The following is a 19,652-nucleotide window of genomic DNA, read 5'->3' as shown; positions in this document are numbered from 1 at the left end:
TTAATGGTAACGTACCTGGTAGGATTTGCCACCCCTCTGAATGCTGGCGAGGCCGATGATGGGCTGGCAGTTTTCCAGAGCCTTGTGGAATATGGTGTAGGGATTGCACTCCACACTGGAGCGCTCCTCCTCTGGGGCCTTGTAATACTTCTCCAGCTGCTTCCTTTTGATCTCTTCCAAAGTCTAACGGAGGACAGAAATAGGCTTATCAGTGAGTAAAGAGCAAGAAACAGACGCATCGGTACTTACACTACATGCACATGGACACCAGTTGCTCCCAAATAAGGTGCAGTTGGGTTCCACAGTGCACACTAGCCACATACACACAAACAGTGCAAGCACATAAGTTTTACTGCATCCAAACAAAATTTCCACCAATTCACACCCACAAAAAGAAGGAGCAGGGCAGATGCAAGTGCTGTTAAGTAATGTGCAGGTTTATATGCAGGTATCTATATAGATTTGGGAGCAGTGGAATTCATAGCATTAAGAGGCACAGAGAAAATACAGTAGGGGAAAGAATGGACGACGTGACTTCTTGCAAAATTGAAAAGATGGAGGAGTTTCTTGTTGTACGGCCTCAGGCTAGAGGAGCGGAAGTAGGTCTTTAACGATGGTCTATGAAGTGCTCCTTATACAGGTGTCAAACATGAGAAAGAGAAGATGTGGGTATCATGAGTAGAGGTAATACGAGGTACAACAACAAGATGATTAAACCAATTTATGGTGAGAAAACTCCTAGCTGCAGGAGTGCCAGGGCACAACACTGAAACAACCTTAAAGCAGTTACTCCTGACATGCCTGCTGAGTCTCATGCCCAGGCCGATGGTGATGGCTAACTGAGGGCTTACACGCAACTGTAGGCCACCGTGTCTCCCTAACATTATTAAACTGCGGTATGAACTTCACAAATGCTTGTAGACTGAGGATGCGATCAGAAGGTGCTTTAAAGCGAGCAGGGTCACAGGGGAGTCGGGATGGGACATTAATGCATAAGCTGACCCCTGAAACCGGATGACCACTCTCTATAACCTGCCTTCTTCGAACATATGAATGGGTACACTATGCTGCATACTGATAATTTAATTGGCCTAATAGTGCTTACTTATAGTCTGTAGTAACTGGAGGGGTTTGTACAAACTGCAGTAGGGCATTATCTGTAGTTTTCTATTTTCGAATGGATCCTTTTATCCACAGATTCCAAACTTTGCGAATATCTCCTGGCGCAAGACTGGATCTGGAATATTCTAAGTACTGCTCCTGGGGGCTGGCACAGTGTGACTCCGAATCTACGTCATTTCACAGCGGAAGTGAGAACTGAGATGCATAGGTTTCAGCCATGTGAAGAAACATCATTTCCTTCCTTTCAGGAACTTCAGTCACTGATTCGGAGCGCCACTCCTTTTCCTTCAAATTTTTCACTGTGTAAAGGTTGTCACAACCCAAAAACTACAGTGTTTAAGCCTTCTAGGGATTGTCGCAAACATATGTCTGACAGATTCCCATGAGATCTGCCTTTGGTATTTGGGTTAGTCGCACAGCTCCAAAGCCTGCGACAACAGCGCCCAGATGAACCCTAAAGCCATCAGAGAGCGTGAGGAGAACCTCTATGTGGTGAAGCACCGAAAGGCTCTGTGCAGGTCCCGCTATAAGTCGAGAGCATGAATTTGCTATCGTTCCAGAGGTTGATCTGCCTCATGGTTAATAAATTCTTCATTTAAGTAAAAAAAAATGTTTTAAAAAAAATCCACAAGGCGTCCAAGGAATTTAGTCCTTTTAGGTGATATGGTAGAGATGTGGTGTGTCGATAGTGCCAGCTCTCATTGTCCATACAACAGGCTTCCCAACCCTTTCGATTTCCGGAATGTGGGGCCTAGAGACAACGACCAGGCCATCAGGGACAGTGTTCTTCCCAATCTTCTGCCCACCTGGCCAAAACCACCAAACCTCTCTAGTGCACTCTTAGCGGCCTACAGCCTTCCAGTCAGAATCAGGATCAACCACTTACTGCAGGGGAGGCAAAACATCATATCCAACAAACTGGTCCTGCAGTGTGTCCAACTGGGCTATGTCCTGCCATTCCTTTTTGACCCCCCACACCTTCCCCCTACAGTGGAATGCCTGTCGGAGGACCACCTGTCTGTTGTCTCATGCCAGGGAAATGCAGGCTCATTTGGCCAAAAGAGCCATACAGAGGGTACTGGCTTTGGAAGTGGGGACTAGGTATTCTTCACACTAATTCCTTTTGACCGTAGGAGGGCAGAGGCATTCGTCCAATCCTGGATCTTTGCCATCTCAATGCCTTTCAGCAGAAAGAAAGAAAGAAAGAAAAAAAATCAAGATGCTCAGTTTGTCCTAGGCCCTTTCTGCCCTGGTTCCTAGAGACTGGATGGTGGAGTTGGAACTACAGGATGCTTATTTCCACATCTCAGTTCCACAGGCGCTACTTGCAGTTCAAGGTGGGCCATGAGCACTTTCATTTTGCAGTGCTTCCTTTCAGCCTCACCAATGCCCCTTAGGTGTTCACAAAGATGATGGTGGTGGTCACTGTCCATCTGAGGAGTTGTGGTACCATTTTCCCCTGCCTCGACTCTGCCTTTATGACAGGTACACCACAGCCAGTTGCAGACCATCTCCAGACAATGGTGAACCTCTGATCATCATTGGGGTCTCAATCAACCTGCTCAATTCACACCCAACTCCTTTGCAGAGGCTCCATTAATTTAAGCCATCCTGTATATGGTGCATATCCGAGCGTGCCTCTGGACTAGTGGGTCCACAACATTTGGGCTAAGATTCAGATGTTTCAACCTATGTCCTGGGTCTAAGTGAGGACGAGTCTGAGCTTCTGTGGCCATTGACTACCTGCCCGCTGCTTACCAATCATGTCAGATGGCACATATGAGTTTTGCAATAGAACATAAAATCTCACTGGGCCCAGCATAAAGGAAACCAATTGGATGTCATCCAGGTGTTGTAGGAACCTACAAAAGATCTGCAGTGGTGGCTGCTCAATATCAAATAGAGCAGACCCTTCTCCCTAGCCCACCCAGGCTTCACGGAGGTGACTGACTCATCACTGCTGGGTAGAGGAGGCCATCTGGGAGAGCTGGAGATCAGAGGTCTCGGGCAGAGACACATCTCCACATCAAATTGGAGGAGCTGTTGGCGATTCGATTGGCATTGAAAGCCTTCCTGCCAACCATCAAAGTGAGGCGGGTGCAGGTTCTCACAAACACCTCCATATAGTACTGCAACAAGGAAGGTGGGGTAGTTTCCAGGGACCTGTGCCCAGAGGCTCTGCGTCTATGGAGCTAACTGGATCATCAGGAGATTTCCCTGGTGCTACACCACCTGGCATGATCTTCAAAAAATAGGAAGGACAAACTCAGTCAGCGGCACTTAGTGGATCTTGGACTGCAATTAAATCCAGAGGAGGCACAGGGCATAATTCAACAATGCGAAAAACCTGGCTATATTTTGTTTTGCCAGTTAAAAATGCAGTATTAGCAATTTTGCGCACTGGAGTGCCTGAGAAATCTCTCTTGGTGGTGCATTCCATATAGAGTATGCCTTCCCACCATCACGTCTCCTGCTCAGAGTTCTGAAGAAGATGTGGAATGACAGACCCAAATCATCATAGTGGCAGGAGACTGGGCTAGAGGAGTGTGGTACCTGGAACATCTGGGCCAGAGCACCTGCCCTCTGGATCAGGCTTTCACTGTGGGAGGACCTCCTGTGCCAGCACGAGGGCACAGTCTTGCACCTGAGCCAGCACAATCTGTACCTCTCTGTGTGGAGATTGAGCAGGTGGCAATGGAGTTCATTGATCTGCCTCCCAAGGCCACAGATGTCATCCTAGTGGTCAGGCGCCCTGCCATGAAAACTGTATATGAAGGGCTCTGGGACAAGTGTGTGGCATGGTGTGATATCGGACTGTAAGTACTTGCTGTTGGATGTAGTTGTGCTCACTCTGTTTTTGGCAGAGCAAGGCTTTGCTCTGGTCACCTGTTTGCTCCTTCAGCCTTCTGAAATTTGCCTGACTAGTCCATCCTTGATAAAATCACCTGCTGTGTTGTGTTTTATAAAAGGTTTGCAGCAGATGTCTTCACCAACACCCTTTGGAATTCCTCAATGAGACCTGGATTTAGACCTCATCTTTCTGATGTGTACCACTTCAGAACCAATGCACAGTTGTTCATTGCGCCTGCTCATCTTAAAAATTCTGATAGGGATAAAATGTGCACAATGGTTAAGTTAACTTCAGGCCCTTTCGGTCCAGCTTCCTCATACCACCTTTCCCTGCCTCCAGACATACTTCTGCTTAGGACTAACGTGCCATTTCAGCTGAAGGTAGTGATACCTTTTCACATCACACAAGCCATCACTCTTCTGGCCTTCTTTGGTCCGCTTCATCCCTCAAAAGAGAGCATCTATTGTTTGGATTCAGAGAGAGCAGTCAGCTTTTACAGTGATCACACCAAAGCACACCAAGTAGAAGATCAGCTCTTTGTGGGATTTTTAGGACCAAAGTTGGGCAAGTCAGCGCAGAAACAGACCATCTCTCGATTAATAGTCTTCTGCATTCAGAGCTAGCATACATCGGCTAAGGAGCAACTTCCAGAAGGCCTTTGGGCTCACTCCACCAGAGCCAAAGCTGCTACCACATCGCTGCCACATGGAGTGTCTATCTTTGGATATCCGTCGGACAGTTACATGGGTATCAGTGAAAATGTTCACAAACCACTATTGCCTCGACAGGTAGATCCATAGAGGTGGGCAGTTTGCCCATTCAACTCTGCTGGACTTTCTAGTCTGAGCCATCCCACAGACCCACGACCTTGGGAGGTAATGAATGGTATCTATGAAAAAGGTGAAAAGTCTGCAGATAAAAGCATCCTTCAGAAGAACAAGTCACTTACCTTCAGTAACACTATTTGTAGCATGAGTGGCTGGGGTATGCTATGCATACCCCTGCCATCTAGATTTGGGCTCTGACATTTGAAATTTGTTTTTCATTGAAGAAGTCTTTTGTATCAGTGACTCCTCCTCTTGTAGGTATTGCGCATGGCTATTGGATCCATCTTCAGATTGTTTCTGCCATCAGGCTTGGAGGTATTCATCGAGGCTTGTTCTCAATGTAACTTTTCGAGGAAGTTTAGACTCTAAGAATCATGCATCATTGTACCCCGAGTGAAAGAACATCGCCGAAGAGTCGACTCCACCAACATAAGCAATAACAAGGCGCCTTCCACTGGGACCAAAGGATGTTCTGAAAAGGCTGATGAAGGGTACCCCATTTTGAAGGTGTCCTCCGTACAAAGCTAATTGTCCACACAACATCCACCACCAGGTGTGTAATTTGTGCCTCTTTCCCGAACACTACTGTGCAGAGTGTCAACTGTTTAAGTGTAAAAATACTTTATGTAACAATTGGGATCAACGCCTCACCCATAGCATTTAAATCACAGTTGAGGATAATGGAGCATAGATGACAGGTAGATTGCACTACATCAGCTCGGGAGACTACGGCATCGACACAGGAGGCAGCAATGATGACTACCAACCGTCCATCTCCTTCTGCACAGAACCAGTGGGGACGTTGGGCCAAAGACAAAAACTACACCAAGGGCCGTGAGAACTCAAGTCCCTAAACACAAGACACAGCTGGATGACTTGCCGGAGCCACGCCCTCGAGCAGATCAGCCTTGAAGCTCAATCGGTTCCGGTTGATACAGCAACAAGGCTTTGTAGCCGAGAAACAATGAGGCACCCCTCGATCCCTGTCGGGCCCCCAGCCATAAGACCAAACACGATGTCAATCCCTAAACACCGTTCCATCGCAATGTTGTGCAACAGTCGTCAGCATAAAAACCCTCCGCATCGAAAGAGCCTTCTCTGAAAGCATGATCTAAGACCCCTCCACAAGACGCCTCTGCACCGAAATTTAAGTTGGCGCCAAAACACCACATTATGGAGGAAGAAGAGGAAGATTCAATTCTCGTAAAATTGCAGCACAACGTCAACGGTCAACAAACTATTCATCCAAGGACTGGGGAGTCGTTACTCCAAAAAAAGAGAAGGCTGGAGTTTGAAGAGCCTTTTATGTTGCGACCAAAGGAGAAAAAAATGGTCCACAAAGGCACCAGTCCATGAACCCAATTACCACACAATTTCGCACTTCACTCACTACCATACAACTCCCAAGCACATTCCACTCATTCAGAAACAGGGAGTGTAGATCCCTATTCACCAGCAGATGATTTGGGAGGGATCAGATTATCCACATTGCCCGGATAACCCTTGCGAAGATTATGTTGTCAACCCACAGGACGATCCAGACACATTCCCAGTAAACCTTCCCCACCGGAAGACACAACTAACTACCATAATGTCATTTAAAGCACAGCAGCATACCACAAAATGGATATGCATCTAACTCCTGCGGAAGAGGATTTTTTAGTAAAGAAGAAGCTTGTAATATTTATCCATTATAAAGCCTGTGCTGAAACAGTCTACAGACATTTTAAAGATTCAGTCAAGACCGTAGTACTTACTCCTAGAGTAGAGCCATCACCCTCAGACCCACTCTACATTAGGGGGTTTGAAGTGGACACCCTTCCATTGATTCTTTGGTGGTAGCTACTGCACTAAAAAGGGCCGAAACACGGGCAATAGGAGCTGCTCCTCTTGATAAAGAAAGCAAAAGAATACATACTGCAGGGAAGAGGGTGGCAGTGGGCAACACTAACCATTGGTGAATTGCCAATGCTGTAGGGGTGCTCGATAGATAGAACAGCGCATAGTGGGATTAAATTGAGGATCTCATCCAACATCTTCCAGGCCAATATCAGAAGAGAGGGGAGGATCTGGTTAATGAGGAAAAGCTCATATGTAATGCAACCATTAGGTGCGCGCTAGATGCAGGGGACATCGCTGCCTGAGATATGAACTATAGCACTTGCTTAGTGTTCGTTTTCACGGTGGACATTTGTTTGGCACACAGGTCAACAAAATGTAAGAGAAAAAAATTAATGATAATGAAACAGCTAAAGCAATGGGTCACTAAAAACTGCCACACTGCTACAATCCTTTTATAAGCAACAAGGTAGAGGAGGAAGTAAACCATCCTTCACAGATTAAGAGTAAACCTATCAGCAACAACAGGTGTACTATCAGCAGGAAGGTAGAGGTTACAGCAACGGTTCATATAGAAGCAATGCAGCCAGAGGAAACAGAAGAGGTAGAGGCTGTCTATGGTGCGTCCACCAATAAGCAATGACTCCTCTCACGTGCCCCACGCATACAGTGCCTGGGTTTCAGACACAATGGGTGTTTTCCATAATACAGCACAGTTATTGTGTCAAACTCATATCGACCCCGCCAAAAATACCTCCACGCAGACACGTCCTTAGTCCACAACATTTACACCTACTCTGAGAAGAGGTAAAGACGGTTCTTGTGAAGAGTGCTATCGAACCTGTTCCAAAGCACTATCATGACAGAGAAGTGTATGCTCTCTACTTCGTAATTTTGAAAAAAGATGCAATACCAAGGCCCATGTTAGAACTCAGGCCTCTGAACAGATACATCCTATCAAACATTTCCATATGGCCACATTACACAATGTCATTCCACTGCTACAAGACGGCGCGTTCATATCAGCCCTCGACCTCAAAGATGTATACTTTCACATTCCCATCCATCCTGCTTCACTGCAAATACTGGAGGTTAATAGTCAGTAGACATAATTATCAGTTCAAAGTCCTAACCTTTGGGGTCTCAAAATGGTCAACAGTATTCACAAAATGCTTTATGGTAGTAGCCGCACACTTAAGGAGATAGAGTATTGATGTCTTCCCCTACCTAGACGATTGGCTGCTAAAAGAGTGCAGACAGGGATAAATGTGACAAAGATACACACATCACTATCAACCTGCTCTACAGGTTGGGATTCACGATAAATACCACCAAATTTAATCTGGAACTATTACAAATCCAACTATATCTGGGAGCCATTCTTAACACTGTCAGAGCCAAAGCCTACCCCATTCCCCAGAGAGTTCTCAATTTCCAGAACCATATGGCTCTTTTTAAGCCACATCGTCTCACCCAGTCAGGACAGTAATGAGTCTCCTAGGCATGATGGCTTCCTTTGTACCCCATGCAAGACTACATATACGTTCCTTACAGGAGTGCCTTGCGTCACAGTGGTCACATGTGCAGGGCAATCTAGAGGACCTATTGTTGATTTAGCCCACAGCACATCAATCCCTACAATGGTTAAACAGCCACAATCTGTTGCAGGGAAGGGCTTTCATGGACCCAATTACACAAGTGACAATGACTATAGATGTATCATTCACAGTTTGGGAGGCACACATGTTGAACATAACAGTCTAAGGAATGTGGACTGCTCAACAAAGAACACAGCCCCTGGCAATAAAGCTAGCACTCGGATCCTTCCAAATGTAGTGTTTTATCTAGGAACCTGAATCGATATCCTTAATTTATGCCCTTGTCCGGTTATAATCAATAATATCCATACAACGGCATAATAAACATATCCATAATTCAGTCGTAGCACATGCTGTCACATTAAGCAAGGCTACTTCTCCGGCCCCCTAGTAAGCACACCGAGTTTTCTAAACAAAACCAAGCCTCCAGCAACCTGGGAAATCCCCCTTGCTTTTGTTTTGATTTCGTCCTAGAACTCATGTAAAGCACTGTAAGAACGGCCAGTTCTTAGTGACATCTTTATTGACGTCTTATGTCCAACCTTACGTCAAACCCAGGCACCTTTCAGGTATAAATATACCAACGTTGCCTTAAGCAAACACACGGTGGTGATTCTGGAGCAGAGCAGCTATCTACTTGCCCGAGAGCCCAGCTGATGCGAGAGCCCACGGACGCTGCCCCTCCTCCTTGACGCACTGAGAGAGACGCTGTCTTTTCTCCTGCCGAGAAATCCAGCTCCGGTGTTTCCAGATACCTTCGCGGGTTACTGGGATATCGAGTCCTGAGAAAGAGATACAAGACCTCCTGCTTTCTATTACCCAGGTACGGAGCTGACTCAACCCTTACAGAGAATTCTTGAGTCAGATTCTTGGCAAAACAAACTTAAGTTAAACTGCTACTTACTTACTCCTTCCCACGTATTAGGCTTAGGTCAGGTACACCGGGGTAGGCGTATTTAGAAGAGGTTAAACTCCTCCTCGTTTATTCGAGAAAGTTTCTAGTGAACTCTGAGCTAGCTGGCAAACCTTAAGTCTAATATAGTCAGTAGAGACCTAGATAACCTCAGTCCTACGTCTACACTGCTGAATATATTATTCCAATGCACAGAGCCTATTCGGAATATAGGAACTACACTACATGGCGCCCAACGTTTGGTAAGGCGATAAATCTAACGCAAGACGTTAGAGTAACTCAGTCGTACTTTTTCACACAGACCCTTTTCCCCGTAAATACTCCAAAAGACGTCTGGAGTGGGTAAAAGGTTAAAATCCGCCGGAACTTAGTAGGAAGAGATTTCTATGTATAGTTTTTGGTTTAGTCAACGTTGAAGGATACAGTGTTCCAAAAATATTGTGCACCTAATCTTTGTTTCCTTGAAACTTGATCTGCAACAAAAACTTTTCTGTTAAGAAAAAAGGGAGACAGCTAGAATAGCAGCTCAACTCCTAGAGGATGACACTAGTCTCCTGCAGACCGACCCGAATGCTATACTCATTCCGGTCAACATAAGAAAAACTATAACTCTTAAACTTATAGAGAATGGACTAACATCGAGAGGTGGTATAGTCATATTCGTAATTGAGGCACATGAATATCGGCAGACAGAGGTATTCTATTCATGGATAAACTTTCCAGCAGCAAATGCTGTCACACACGAATTCCACTATTACAAAATAGAGGAACCTCCGGATGAATACACTCCTTTCGAGGAGGTGGAAATCCCATTAAAATACCAAGAGCACCTGCTCTGGTTTAAAGGCGCCCTAAAACATAATAATCACATCACCAGGCTCGGTCCACTAGGTAGACCAGGAGCATAGTGGCCGGTTCTAGCCAGCTACACACCACATCCAGACATTGAAAAAATGTCAATACCAGAACTTTTAGCACAGCTAAAACAACTGATTAAAATTCATAGACAATTAGTCCAATATGTAATGCGGACTTCAACAGTCCAACCAGCTATTAACATTCCACAGCTGACCCCTTATCAGGGGAATACAAATAAAATAACACCACAGAACATACAATCATGTCTGGGTAAAGTACCCATAAAACGGGAACAAATTCCATTCTGGTTAGCACAAAAAATCACTCAAATAGAGGCAGTATTTCCGGATACTATCCCTACTGAGAAACACAGAATTCTGACTATCTGTCTTCCAATGGGGATCGCACCACATGTAGAGGACTGTGACACTTGGGGCACAGTCTTTGCCTCCATTTACACAAAAACACATGGTGTTCCGTCCATGGCGGTAATACCCGATGTGCTAAGACAGATTCAAAATGAATACGGTCCAGAACCTGCTTTAACTCTGGGTATGAAATTACTAAAAGACTTCAAGCAGGTCTCGGCTATATTATTAGCCAACATAAAAGGGGAAGCAGCATCTGTGGCGATCCACCAGAAATTGAAAGAAACAGATATAGCAGAACAACCATTTGAACTTGCCAGAATCATAGAAAAATCCTATGAAGAACTAGGAAGAGATAGTTTGGGTGGGAAACCAGTAAAACCCCAACTAACTGAAAATCCTGAAAAAATATTCATTAAAAATAATCTAAACACTTCAAAAAAGAGCTGGGATGGAAATAAACAATCCACTCCCAAAGAAAAAAGATTCCAGTCCAGAGGAAGGTCTCCTCGGCGGAGAGAAAGATCTCCGGACCAAGGACACAAGTCTCCCCAGAGGGAGCCCTCTGAGAAAAGATACAACCTTAGAAATAGGGATAATCTAAAGAAACCTGATAGATATCAAGATATTGATACACGTCCCTATCGATCTTTTCAGACTTCCTCGCAGAAATCGGAAAGAAGAGGACGGTCAGAACAAAGGGAAGAGCACGTCAAGTCCAAAGACAAAGAACCTGCTCATCAAAGTAAAAAATTTAAATTTCCAAGAAAGAAGGTAGCCAGCATTAAAATAGTCAAACATGCCGAGGATACTGAGGACACAGCTGAAAAACGGAGAGTGGGCCCAGACAGTGCTAGACAGCGCAGCAGAAGTGACCATAACTCGCAAGATCCTGATGAATCATCTGGAGACAGTGGACACAAATGAATACATTCAAGTGGAAACTGCAGACAGCAGAGTTAGCAAACCTCATAAAATATACGAGATAACACTACGTATAGAGGGAGATAAAACTAGGAAAGTAAGAGGTCTATTTTGGGATAACCTTTCCAAAGGCTATGACATCCTTTTAGCTGAAAAGGACTGGCCACCAGAGTTTGTCAGGGAGTGCCCTCATGGCGAAGAAATGATTATGCCTGCCTTCTCAAATCACATTCCAATTCATAAAAAATATACACTTGCAAGAAAGTGGGCAGTAGGCCAAGCTCCTGCATTATATAAAAATCATGTAGGATGGGATGAGGACTCTCCTCCTCACAAAATCCAATTAAAAAGTCAACCAACTGCACAAAGGCAGTACCCAATTAAGCAAGAAGCAAAAAAACAGGTCAGGGAGATCTTAGATCAACTTGAATACCAGGGGGTGATTGAAACATGCACCTCACAAATGAACAATCCTTTGTTTCCTGTCTCCAAGCCAGACGATTCATATCGTCTAGTTTTGGACTACAGACACCTTAACTCATGTTGCAAGACATTTGCAGTACAAAACTCACACAGTGCAGCACTAATGAATAACATCGTGCGCAAAAAATACAAAACAACATTAGACATCTCTAATGGATTCTTTTGTCAAAACATTGCACCTGAAAGCAGGTATTTGACCGCTCTCTCAATAATGGGCTCCCAGTAAATTTCTGTCGACTCCCACAGGGGTTCAAGAATAGCCCAGGATTATTCTCAGCAAGAGTAACAGAGTTACTACAAATGTATGATGATGAGGCATTATCTTATGTCGATGACATCTATCTAACAGATGATGACTTGGATACTCACTTGAAAAGAGTGAACACCATAATACTTGGGTTCGCAGCAGAGGGTTACAAATTCAACTTTAAAAAGTCACGAATTGCCCATCTAACTGTCCTGTTTTTAGGATATGAATTATCAAGTGAAGGCAAGAGCCTAGCAGACAATTTCTTAGAGAAATGTGCTGTACTCCAAGCACCAAAAACGCTGAGGAACTTACAATCAATACTAGGTTTCCTGAATTTCGGAAGAACATACATTCTAAATTATGCAGAGAGGGTTAAACCTCTCTATGAATTAATAAAAACCAGATTTTAAACCAATCAATTGGACTCAAAAACACACAGAAATTTTGAGATCATTGCAAACAGACATGTTAGCTAAAACAAAATTGCAAACTCGCGATAATACACGCAACCTTGTAATCCGAGTCATCCCAGGAAGATGCGGATTCACGTACCTGACCTCTAATGAGGGAGAAAAGGTACCAATAGCATACAAATCACATTTGTACACAAAAGCTGAAATGAAATTTAGTTCAACGGAAAAAATTCTAACTGCGGTTCAGACTGCTGTAGCAACAGAAAGAACTCTAGCACAAGGTAAACGAATAATAATTGTTACACCAGTACCAGCCCTAGAAGCGGTAACAAAGGCAAGCATTCCGAATGCTAAAGCGCTACATCCAAGATGGATCCAATGGGTTAATTCTCTTGTTGCAACAGACGTAGTTTACGAATTTGATCCTAATTTGAAAACACAAGAATTTCTACAATATGAATATGAATGTCCTCTGCCGACCGAAATCCTGCCTCTAGAGCACTACGGCTGTATAATATATACAGACGGATCAGCACAACCCGCAGTTGGGGGTAAGCAGGATTACAGTGCTGCGTGCGCGATTGTTAAAGGTCGTTGGCACGAAGGAAAATTTAGACCACTTGTCACTAAAACACAATCTCTAGGAGATTGTACAGCTCAGCGAGCTGAACTACTAGCATTTAAGATGGCGCTTGAAAATACCGATCGCAAATTCCCCACACTAATAGTGTGCGATTCATATTACTGCGTCCAGTCTTATAATGAATACTTGCAGAACTGGGTTCAAAACGGTTTCAAAGACGCAAAAGGTGGCACAATCAAGCATAAAACGCTTTGGGAACAAGTAGTTCTTTTACAGAAAGAACTACAAAAGACTCACGTGATCCATACACTGAGTCATCAACGTGATGGCGTTCACGTTGCGGGGAATTCATTGGCTGATGAGGCGGCGAAGGCAGCTGTGCAAACGACTTCCGTAGCTGCCATTACCCGGTCAAAAACAAAAATAGACAGCGATATATTGCAAGCTGTCAGTGCTACGGTAAAAGATGATATAATATCACTCCCGAAAGGCTTTCCAGTAAAGTACTCATACATAACTGATTCAAATAATGTTCCATTTGCTCGAATCCCTGGAGTGGGGGATAGGGCAATTCCAAACATGGAACACAGGTTAGGACTAATTACAGCGGCACATGAAGGGCTCGCTTCTGCATACGCTGGTGTTTCCGCCACAGTATCGTTATTAAAACAGAGATATTGGTGGCCACGCATGAGAAAACAAACTAGGAAGTATGTTCTAGAATGTGAAATATGTCAAAGAATGAAAGTATCAACAGTGAAACGACCAGAACAGACGCCCCTTCTAATCTCAGATAAACCATTAGCATGTGTTTACCTGGACCACTGTGGTCCCCTACAAAGGGATGGCAACTATAAATATCATAGTAGCAGTGGATTCCTGTACAAGATTCATTTGGATGTGGCCCCAGCGCTCGGCTGACGCCAGAACTGTTATAAAAACTTTGCGAGTCTATATCGGCACATGCGCAATTGGCATGCTACATTCTGATCAGGGTCCTGCTTTTAGCTCTCGAGCTTTTAAGGAGGCCATGACCAGCATGGGCACTGCATTGCGGTACTCTTGTCCCTTCCATCCTGAGGGAAACGGGATTGTGGAAAGAAAAAACCGAGACATAAAGCAATATATAACGGCGAGGGTATTAGGTACGGGTGATGGCTGGGTCCAACATTTAACAAGTGTACAACGTAGTCTTAACAATCTGCCAAGAAATTCTCTAAAAGGTTTCAGTCCGTATGAACTATTGTTCGGGACTAGAATGCACATTCAGGACCTCGATAGTCAGACTTCAGTGGTAGAAGAAAAATGCTTTGATATCAAAGATCGTTTGGCTATTTTACAGGACTTAAAAGAAACAAGAAAAGACCTGAGCAACGTAAAGCTAAAACAGCAGCCAACAGCCACTGAAGAGAAACCACCTGTCCCAGCAAGACCTGTCTGGATTCCAAAGATTGGGGATCTGGTCAGAGAGAAGATCGCGGTGAAGAAGAAATTTGGGCCTTCTTACAGAAAAGCAGTACCTGTCTTAGCTGTCAACGGAACAAGATCAGTTGTACTACCGCCCCTTGCTGGTAAAAAGGAGAACCAAGTTGTATCCATCGACCTGGTAAAACCACAATCATGTGGCCGATAATAAGTAGTAGGCCCAGTGGACTCCCAAGAAATAGTAGAAGACCAAATCTTGCTACAATACAAGAGGTTCAAACTGAGAGACTAATCACATTTGATAAACCTGCAGTGATTAAAAAGGGATTATGCAATAATGCCATGGAACTTGTGCCTCTTGAAGCCCAAATTGAAACAGTTCATCAAGAAACACCTGTCTACAACGATGTAGCCACAGACTATGCTAATGAAACAAAGAACATTCCAAAAGCAAATAAAAATCCAACAATTAACAGAACTGCATCTGGCTACTTCATCAATTTCGATGACTTTTCTGAGGATCCAAGCGAGCCTGAAGAACAGCCAACAACGAAATATTTTAGAAACAAAGTAACAGAACTCTTTCATCAACTCAAAGAAACCTATCTGATTTCTCCATGGATTGAATTTTGGATTGTGTTAGGTGTACTTTTCCTCCTGCTTTGGCTCATCATGGTTCTTTGTTTGGGAAAATCCATTGAGGGAAAATATAGTACAATGGACACAGCAAGTCAGAACATCAACTTGGTCCTAAAGCCACACAAGTCATCTCACATCGAGAAAAGAGAACTATCATCCGTGAATGTCACAGCCAATCCAATACCCGGTGGGGTAGCTTGGGACAAAACAGATTACGAAATCTATGACCCGGTCGAGCTCTTGAAGTATCCACACCAGATTAAGATTTCATTGAGTGACTTTGTAAAACCGAGCACATTCTCTTGATGATTGGGACTTTGAAAGTATTAATGATATGATGTCAGATTTAGTAATGTCAGCAAAATTTACAGAACATGATTACTTGCAGGGTTCATCTAATTATGAAGAAATGTACTGCTACAACCATTTTGCACATCACTATTTGCATAAATCTGCTCAACCTAGAAATGTTTTAAACTATAATCAATGTGAACATTGTGCAACTCCACCAAAAGGTAGTTCAAAAACATTTTATGAGAAATTCCCATACTTCTCAGGGTTTAACACAAGTGAAGCAGAAGCCTTTTATTTCAAAATGTTAAATAAGACAAGAATGAAAACAATGCTGACAAACACTAAATTAATCTATTCAGAAGCATTTTATGAACAAATGGCTACATTTGGTTTTGATTTTTGGAAAAACAATATTGAAACAAAAACATTCTGGGGTACCAAAGATTGGCAGGTCCAAGGTATAGAATCATTATTTAGAGCCTGCATGATCCCAGAACAAATTATATTCTTGAATGATACCATTCAACAGACAACCTGTCTTGGCCTAGCCAAAATTAAGGACTTAAACAAACCGTCTATTCCAAAGCCAACACCTGACAATAATAGCACTACAGATGTTGAGATAGACGTATCCCATATTTTGAACCAAAACAGAACACATCCTGAATGGAAAAAATGGTTGATCTGGCCCACAGACACAAATAACTGTCAAGATAGATTCCTGAACAAAATACAGGGGTTCAAATTGACCAGGCCAGACCCTAGATACTTCCAGAGACAACATCCAGGGATAGTTACTACATACAGTGTAGGAAAACTCTGCCTCGAATGGCTACAGAAATTCACACTGGCAGAAATTAAGCAACACTTGACTTTACTTAAAGACGGTGCTGACTTGCGTCATTTCATAATGGGACCACGCAAACAGCGTCCAAAACGTTTCATAGCGGCCGGTATTTATGCAGCTTACAACGAAGCTTGGAAAGAAAAGCAAATTGAAACAGCAGAAAAAATACGGGAAATTGACGTATTAATTTGGAAAAATCACTTTCTGTTGTGGACAATGGGTTAATGACTCTGTCTTCCAGAATATATTCACTGGACAGTATTGTATCATCTGCTATAGATATAATAGAGCAGGACTTGCTAATGTTACAACATGGTCAGTCCCAATTACGTTCTATTGTACAGCTTGGCTGGACGTTACAAAATCTGCGTTCAGGCTACGTGCCTTGGCGTTTAATCAACACATCGTCATTATTCTCTATCTTTAACCTTACTGATACACAAATCAGCTTGGCACAAAAAGGAGCGGAATATACAATTCTGAGCATTGAAAAACGTGAGAGATTACCATTGACAATGTCAGAACGACCTGTCATTGAATGGATGGATAATACACGGAATAATAAATATTCCGATAACAACTTTCAAATTTAAATTCTGTCAAGAGTATATACCAGCAGGCCAGTATGAAAGGTTGGGTAAAGGGTAAATTAAGTCATCATGGAAATTACCTTACACACACACATGTTATAGTGAAAAGGAACAGAATGTATTTCTTAGTGGTAATAATTGTAAAAGATCACTAAGTGGTATACTTCTGTGTCAAGGTATTAACCTGCATGGGGCCTGTGAGGGGACTTCAAATAACCTTTCATGTCACCAGCATGGCACACCTGCAACTCGAATAGAGCCATTCTTTAGACGGCTTTCTAACGGGAGCTATATTCTAATAGTGGACCACAGATGTTGTGGCATGGTGCCAGGAAAAGCTTATCTCGTTAGCGTTAGTTCCATGGTCACTTGCTGTATGCAAGTATTGTTTCCAAACAGCACTCCAGACAGGGAGGCAAAAATGTGTCCATTTTTGAATCTCTCTTCTATTCGAATTGATACTTTAAGCAGAATGAAGTCTGTTCTTTTACAGACAACTGTGCCCTTGACGTCATCAAAAGAAACGTATGATCTGCAAGTCGCAAGGACAACGGCAGAGATACATAACCTTTTATCAGCAAATTGCCCCCTACATTTCGCAGAAATGTTAAGCAAAATCCTAAATATGTCTGATACCAGCGGCATCCCACATGTATTTAAGACAATTTTTTCGGGACTGTTAACACCCTTCACAACAGTTCTGGGCATTTTTCCTAATTTTGTCCATTCTGTCTTTGGCGGCCTACCACTCCTGTTGGGACTCGTAGCAGGCATTTTATTCTTGATACTTCTGCTTCGTTATGACAAGCCAAAACGCAGACAAGACTCCAGCAACAATGGAAGAAACGATCCTAGCTATACGCTATCGGAACCGCATAATAAAGTCCTTGGATTAGCCCGGCTAAGAGATCTGAATATGACCTGGTTTCTTTCATTCAGACCCATCTGGCAGAATTATATCTTACCTGTGCTTCGATGTATGCTATGCGGAGAAGAATGCGTGTTGGACGTCTGTCTTACACTACAATCAGCAGTACCATTGGATACAGATACTTTGCTAAGTCCTGTAACGGCTCATGCATCGTGTTGTCCCCAGCGGTTACCAATCCTGATGACAGCATTCGTTGAGACTTCACCACTGCGATTAAAGGGTAGTGAAGTACGAAATGAGAGCAACATCACCCAGGTACGACCTTCTGTGAGCACTGCTGATCCTGTCATCAATGATAGCAATCATGCTCACGACTGCACAGTTGCGGCATTTTCCAACTTGGTCGAACTTTCACCTGAAGCGGTAAACCACTTTTTTGAAAGTCTGTCTGAAATTATATTTTCCCCCGAACAAAAAGAATAACTTTTAAGCAAACTAGTACACAGCGTTCCCTGAACTCTGAATTCGACCTTCGGCTTTGATAAACAAAAGCTACTGAACATATTTGGAACTATATTTTTTTCTCTCTCCCCTGAAAGCGAAATTATTTTTTTCCCGAATCCAAAATATTTACCTTTTTTCTGGCACATGTACTCTGCTTGAAGTAGAACTATTCTTAGAGAACAGAGCTTCTATTTTAGGAACTCTAAAGACAATATATCACGTCAGCCTCTAGCAAATTTACAGCAACTGTATTTATATGTGATGGAATGGTCTCGACCTTTTTTTCTGTATTAAGAGCCATTTCATGTGTAAATTTCGCAAATCATTCATGCCGATATATATATGCATCCTTTTTAATGAATGATTACACTGCTTGAAAAGCGTACAGTACCTATAATCTTTTTCATGTATTTCGCATACACCATTTCAAATGCAAAAATGTATTTTGGGGTGGGTTGGTATACACATGCACCTTTTATGTTTACTATTGCTTAAGTTTTAGTAATGATGGACATTAATTCGTGGAGTGGGTGTAGTGTTTTATCTAGGAACCTGAATCGATATTCCTAATTTATGCCCTTGTCCGGTTATAATCAATAATATCCATACAACGGCATAATAAACATATCCATAATTCAGTCGTAGCACATGCTGTCACATTAAGCAAGGCTACTTCTCCGGCCCCCTAGTAAGCACACCGAGTTCTCTAAACAAAACCAAGCCTCCAGCAACCTGGGGAATCCCCCTTGCTTTTGTTTTGATTTCGTCCTAGAACTCCTGTAAAGCACTGTAAGAACAGCCAGTTCTTAGTGACATCTTTATTGACGTCTTATGTCCAACCTTACGTCAAACCCAGGCACCTTTCAGGTATAAATATACCAACGTTGCCTTAAGCAAGCACACGGTGGTGATTCTGGAGCAGAGCAGCTCTACTTGCCCGAGAGCCCAGATGATGCGAGAGCCCACGGACGCTGCCCCTCCTCCTTGACACACTGAGAGTGACGCAGTCTTTTCTCCTGCCGAGAAATCCAGCTCTGGTGTTTCCAGATACCTTCGCGGGTTACTGGGATATCGAGTCCTGAGAAAGAGATACAAGACCTCCTGCTTTCTATTACCCAGGTATGGAGCTGACTCAACCCTTACAGAGAATTCTTGAGTCAGATTCTTGGCAAAACAAACTTAACTTAAACTGCTACTTACTTACTCCTTCCCACGTATTAGGCTTAGGTCAGGTACACCGGGGTAGGCGTATTTAGAAGCACCAGTTGAGTACGATTAGTCAATGTATATATGTATGTATATATTTTATCTATTTTAAAGTATCATATGGCTAAGAAACCATATCAATGCTTTTACAGTATTATTTTATAATCCTCCTTTTACTGTACGCACTTTACTTTACCATGAGCATTACAATCGTGGCAATTCATTTCTCTTGTATGAGGAAGAAGAC

General features: G+C 43.2%; 1 protein-coding gene across 1 annotated transcript in view; it reads right to left on the bottom strand.

The window, feature by feature from the left end:
• Positions 1-19,652, bottom strand: part of MRPS7 (mitochondrial ribosomal protein S7) — a 132,276-nt gene that overhangs the window by 7,726 nt on the left and 104,898 nt on the right. The window contains exon 4 of the mRNA XM_078654520.1: positions 16-183. Coding sequence (XP_078510646.1) covers positions 16-183 — 168 coding nt within the window. The remainder of the gene's footprint in view (positions 1-15; positions 184-19,652) is intronic.

This window comes from Lissotriton helveticus, chromosome 7 (assembly GCF_964261635.1).
Source record: "Lissotriton helveticus chromosome 7, aLisHel1.1, whole genome shotgun sequence".
Taxonomy (NCBI): domain Eukaryota; kingdom Metazoa; phylum Chordata; class Amphibia; order Caudata; family Salamandridae; genus Lissotriton; species Lissotriton helveticus.
Note: the sequence above shows the minus strand (reverse complement) of the source record. Positions and strands in the feature narration are given on the sequence as shown.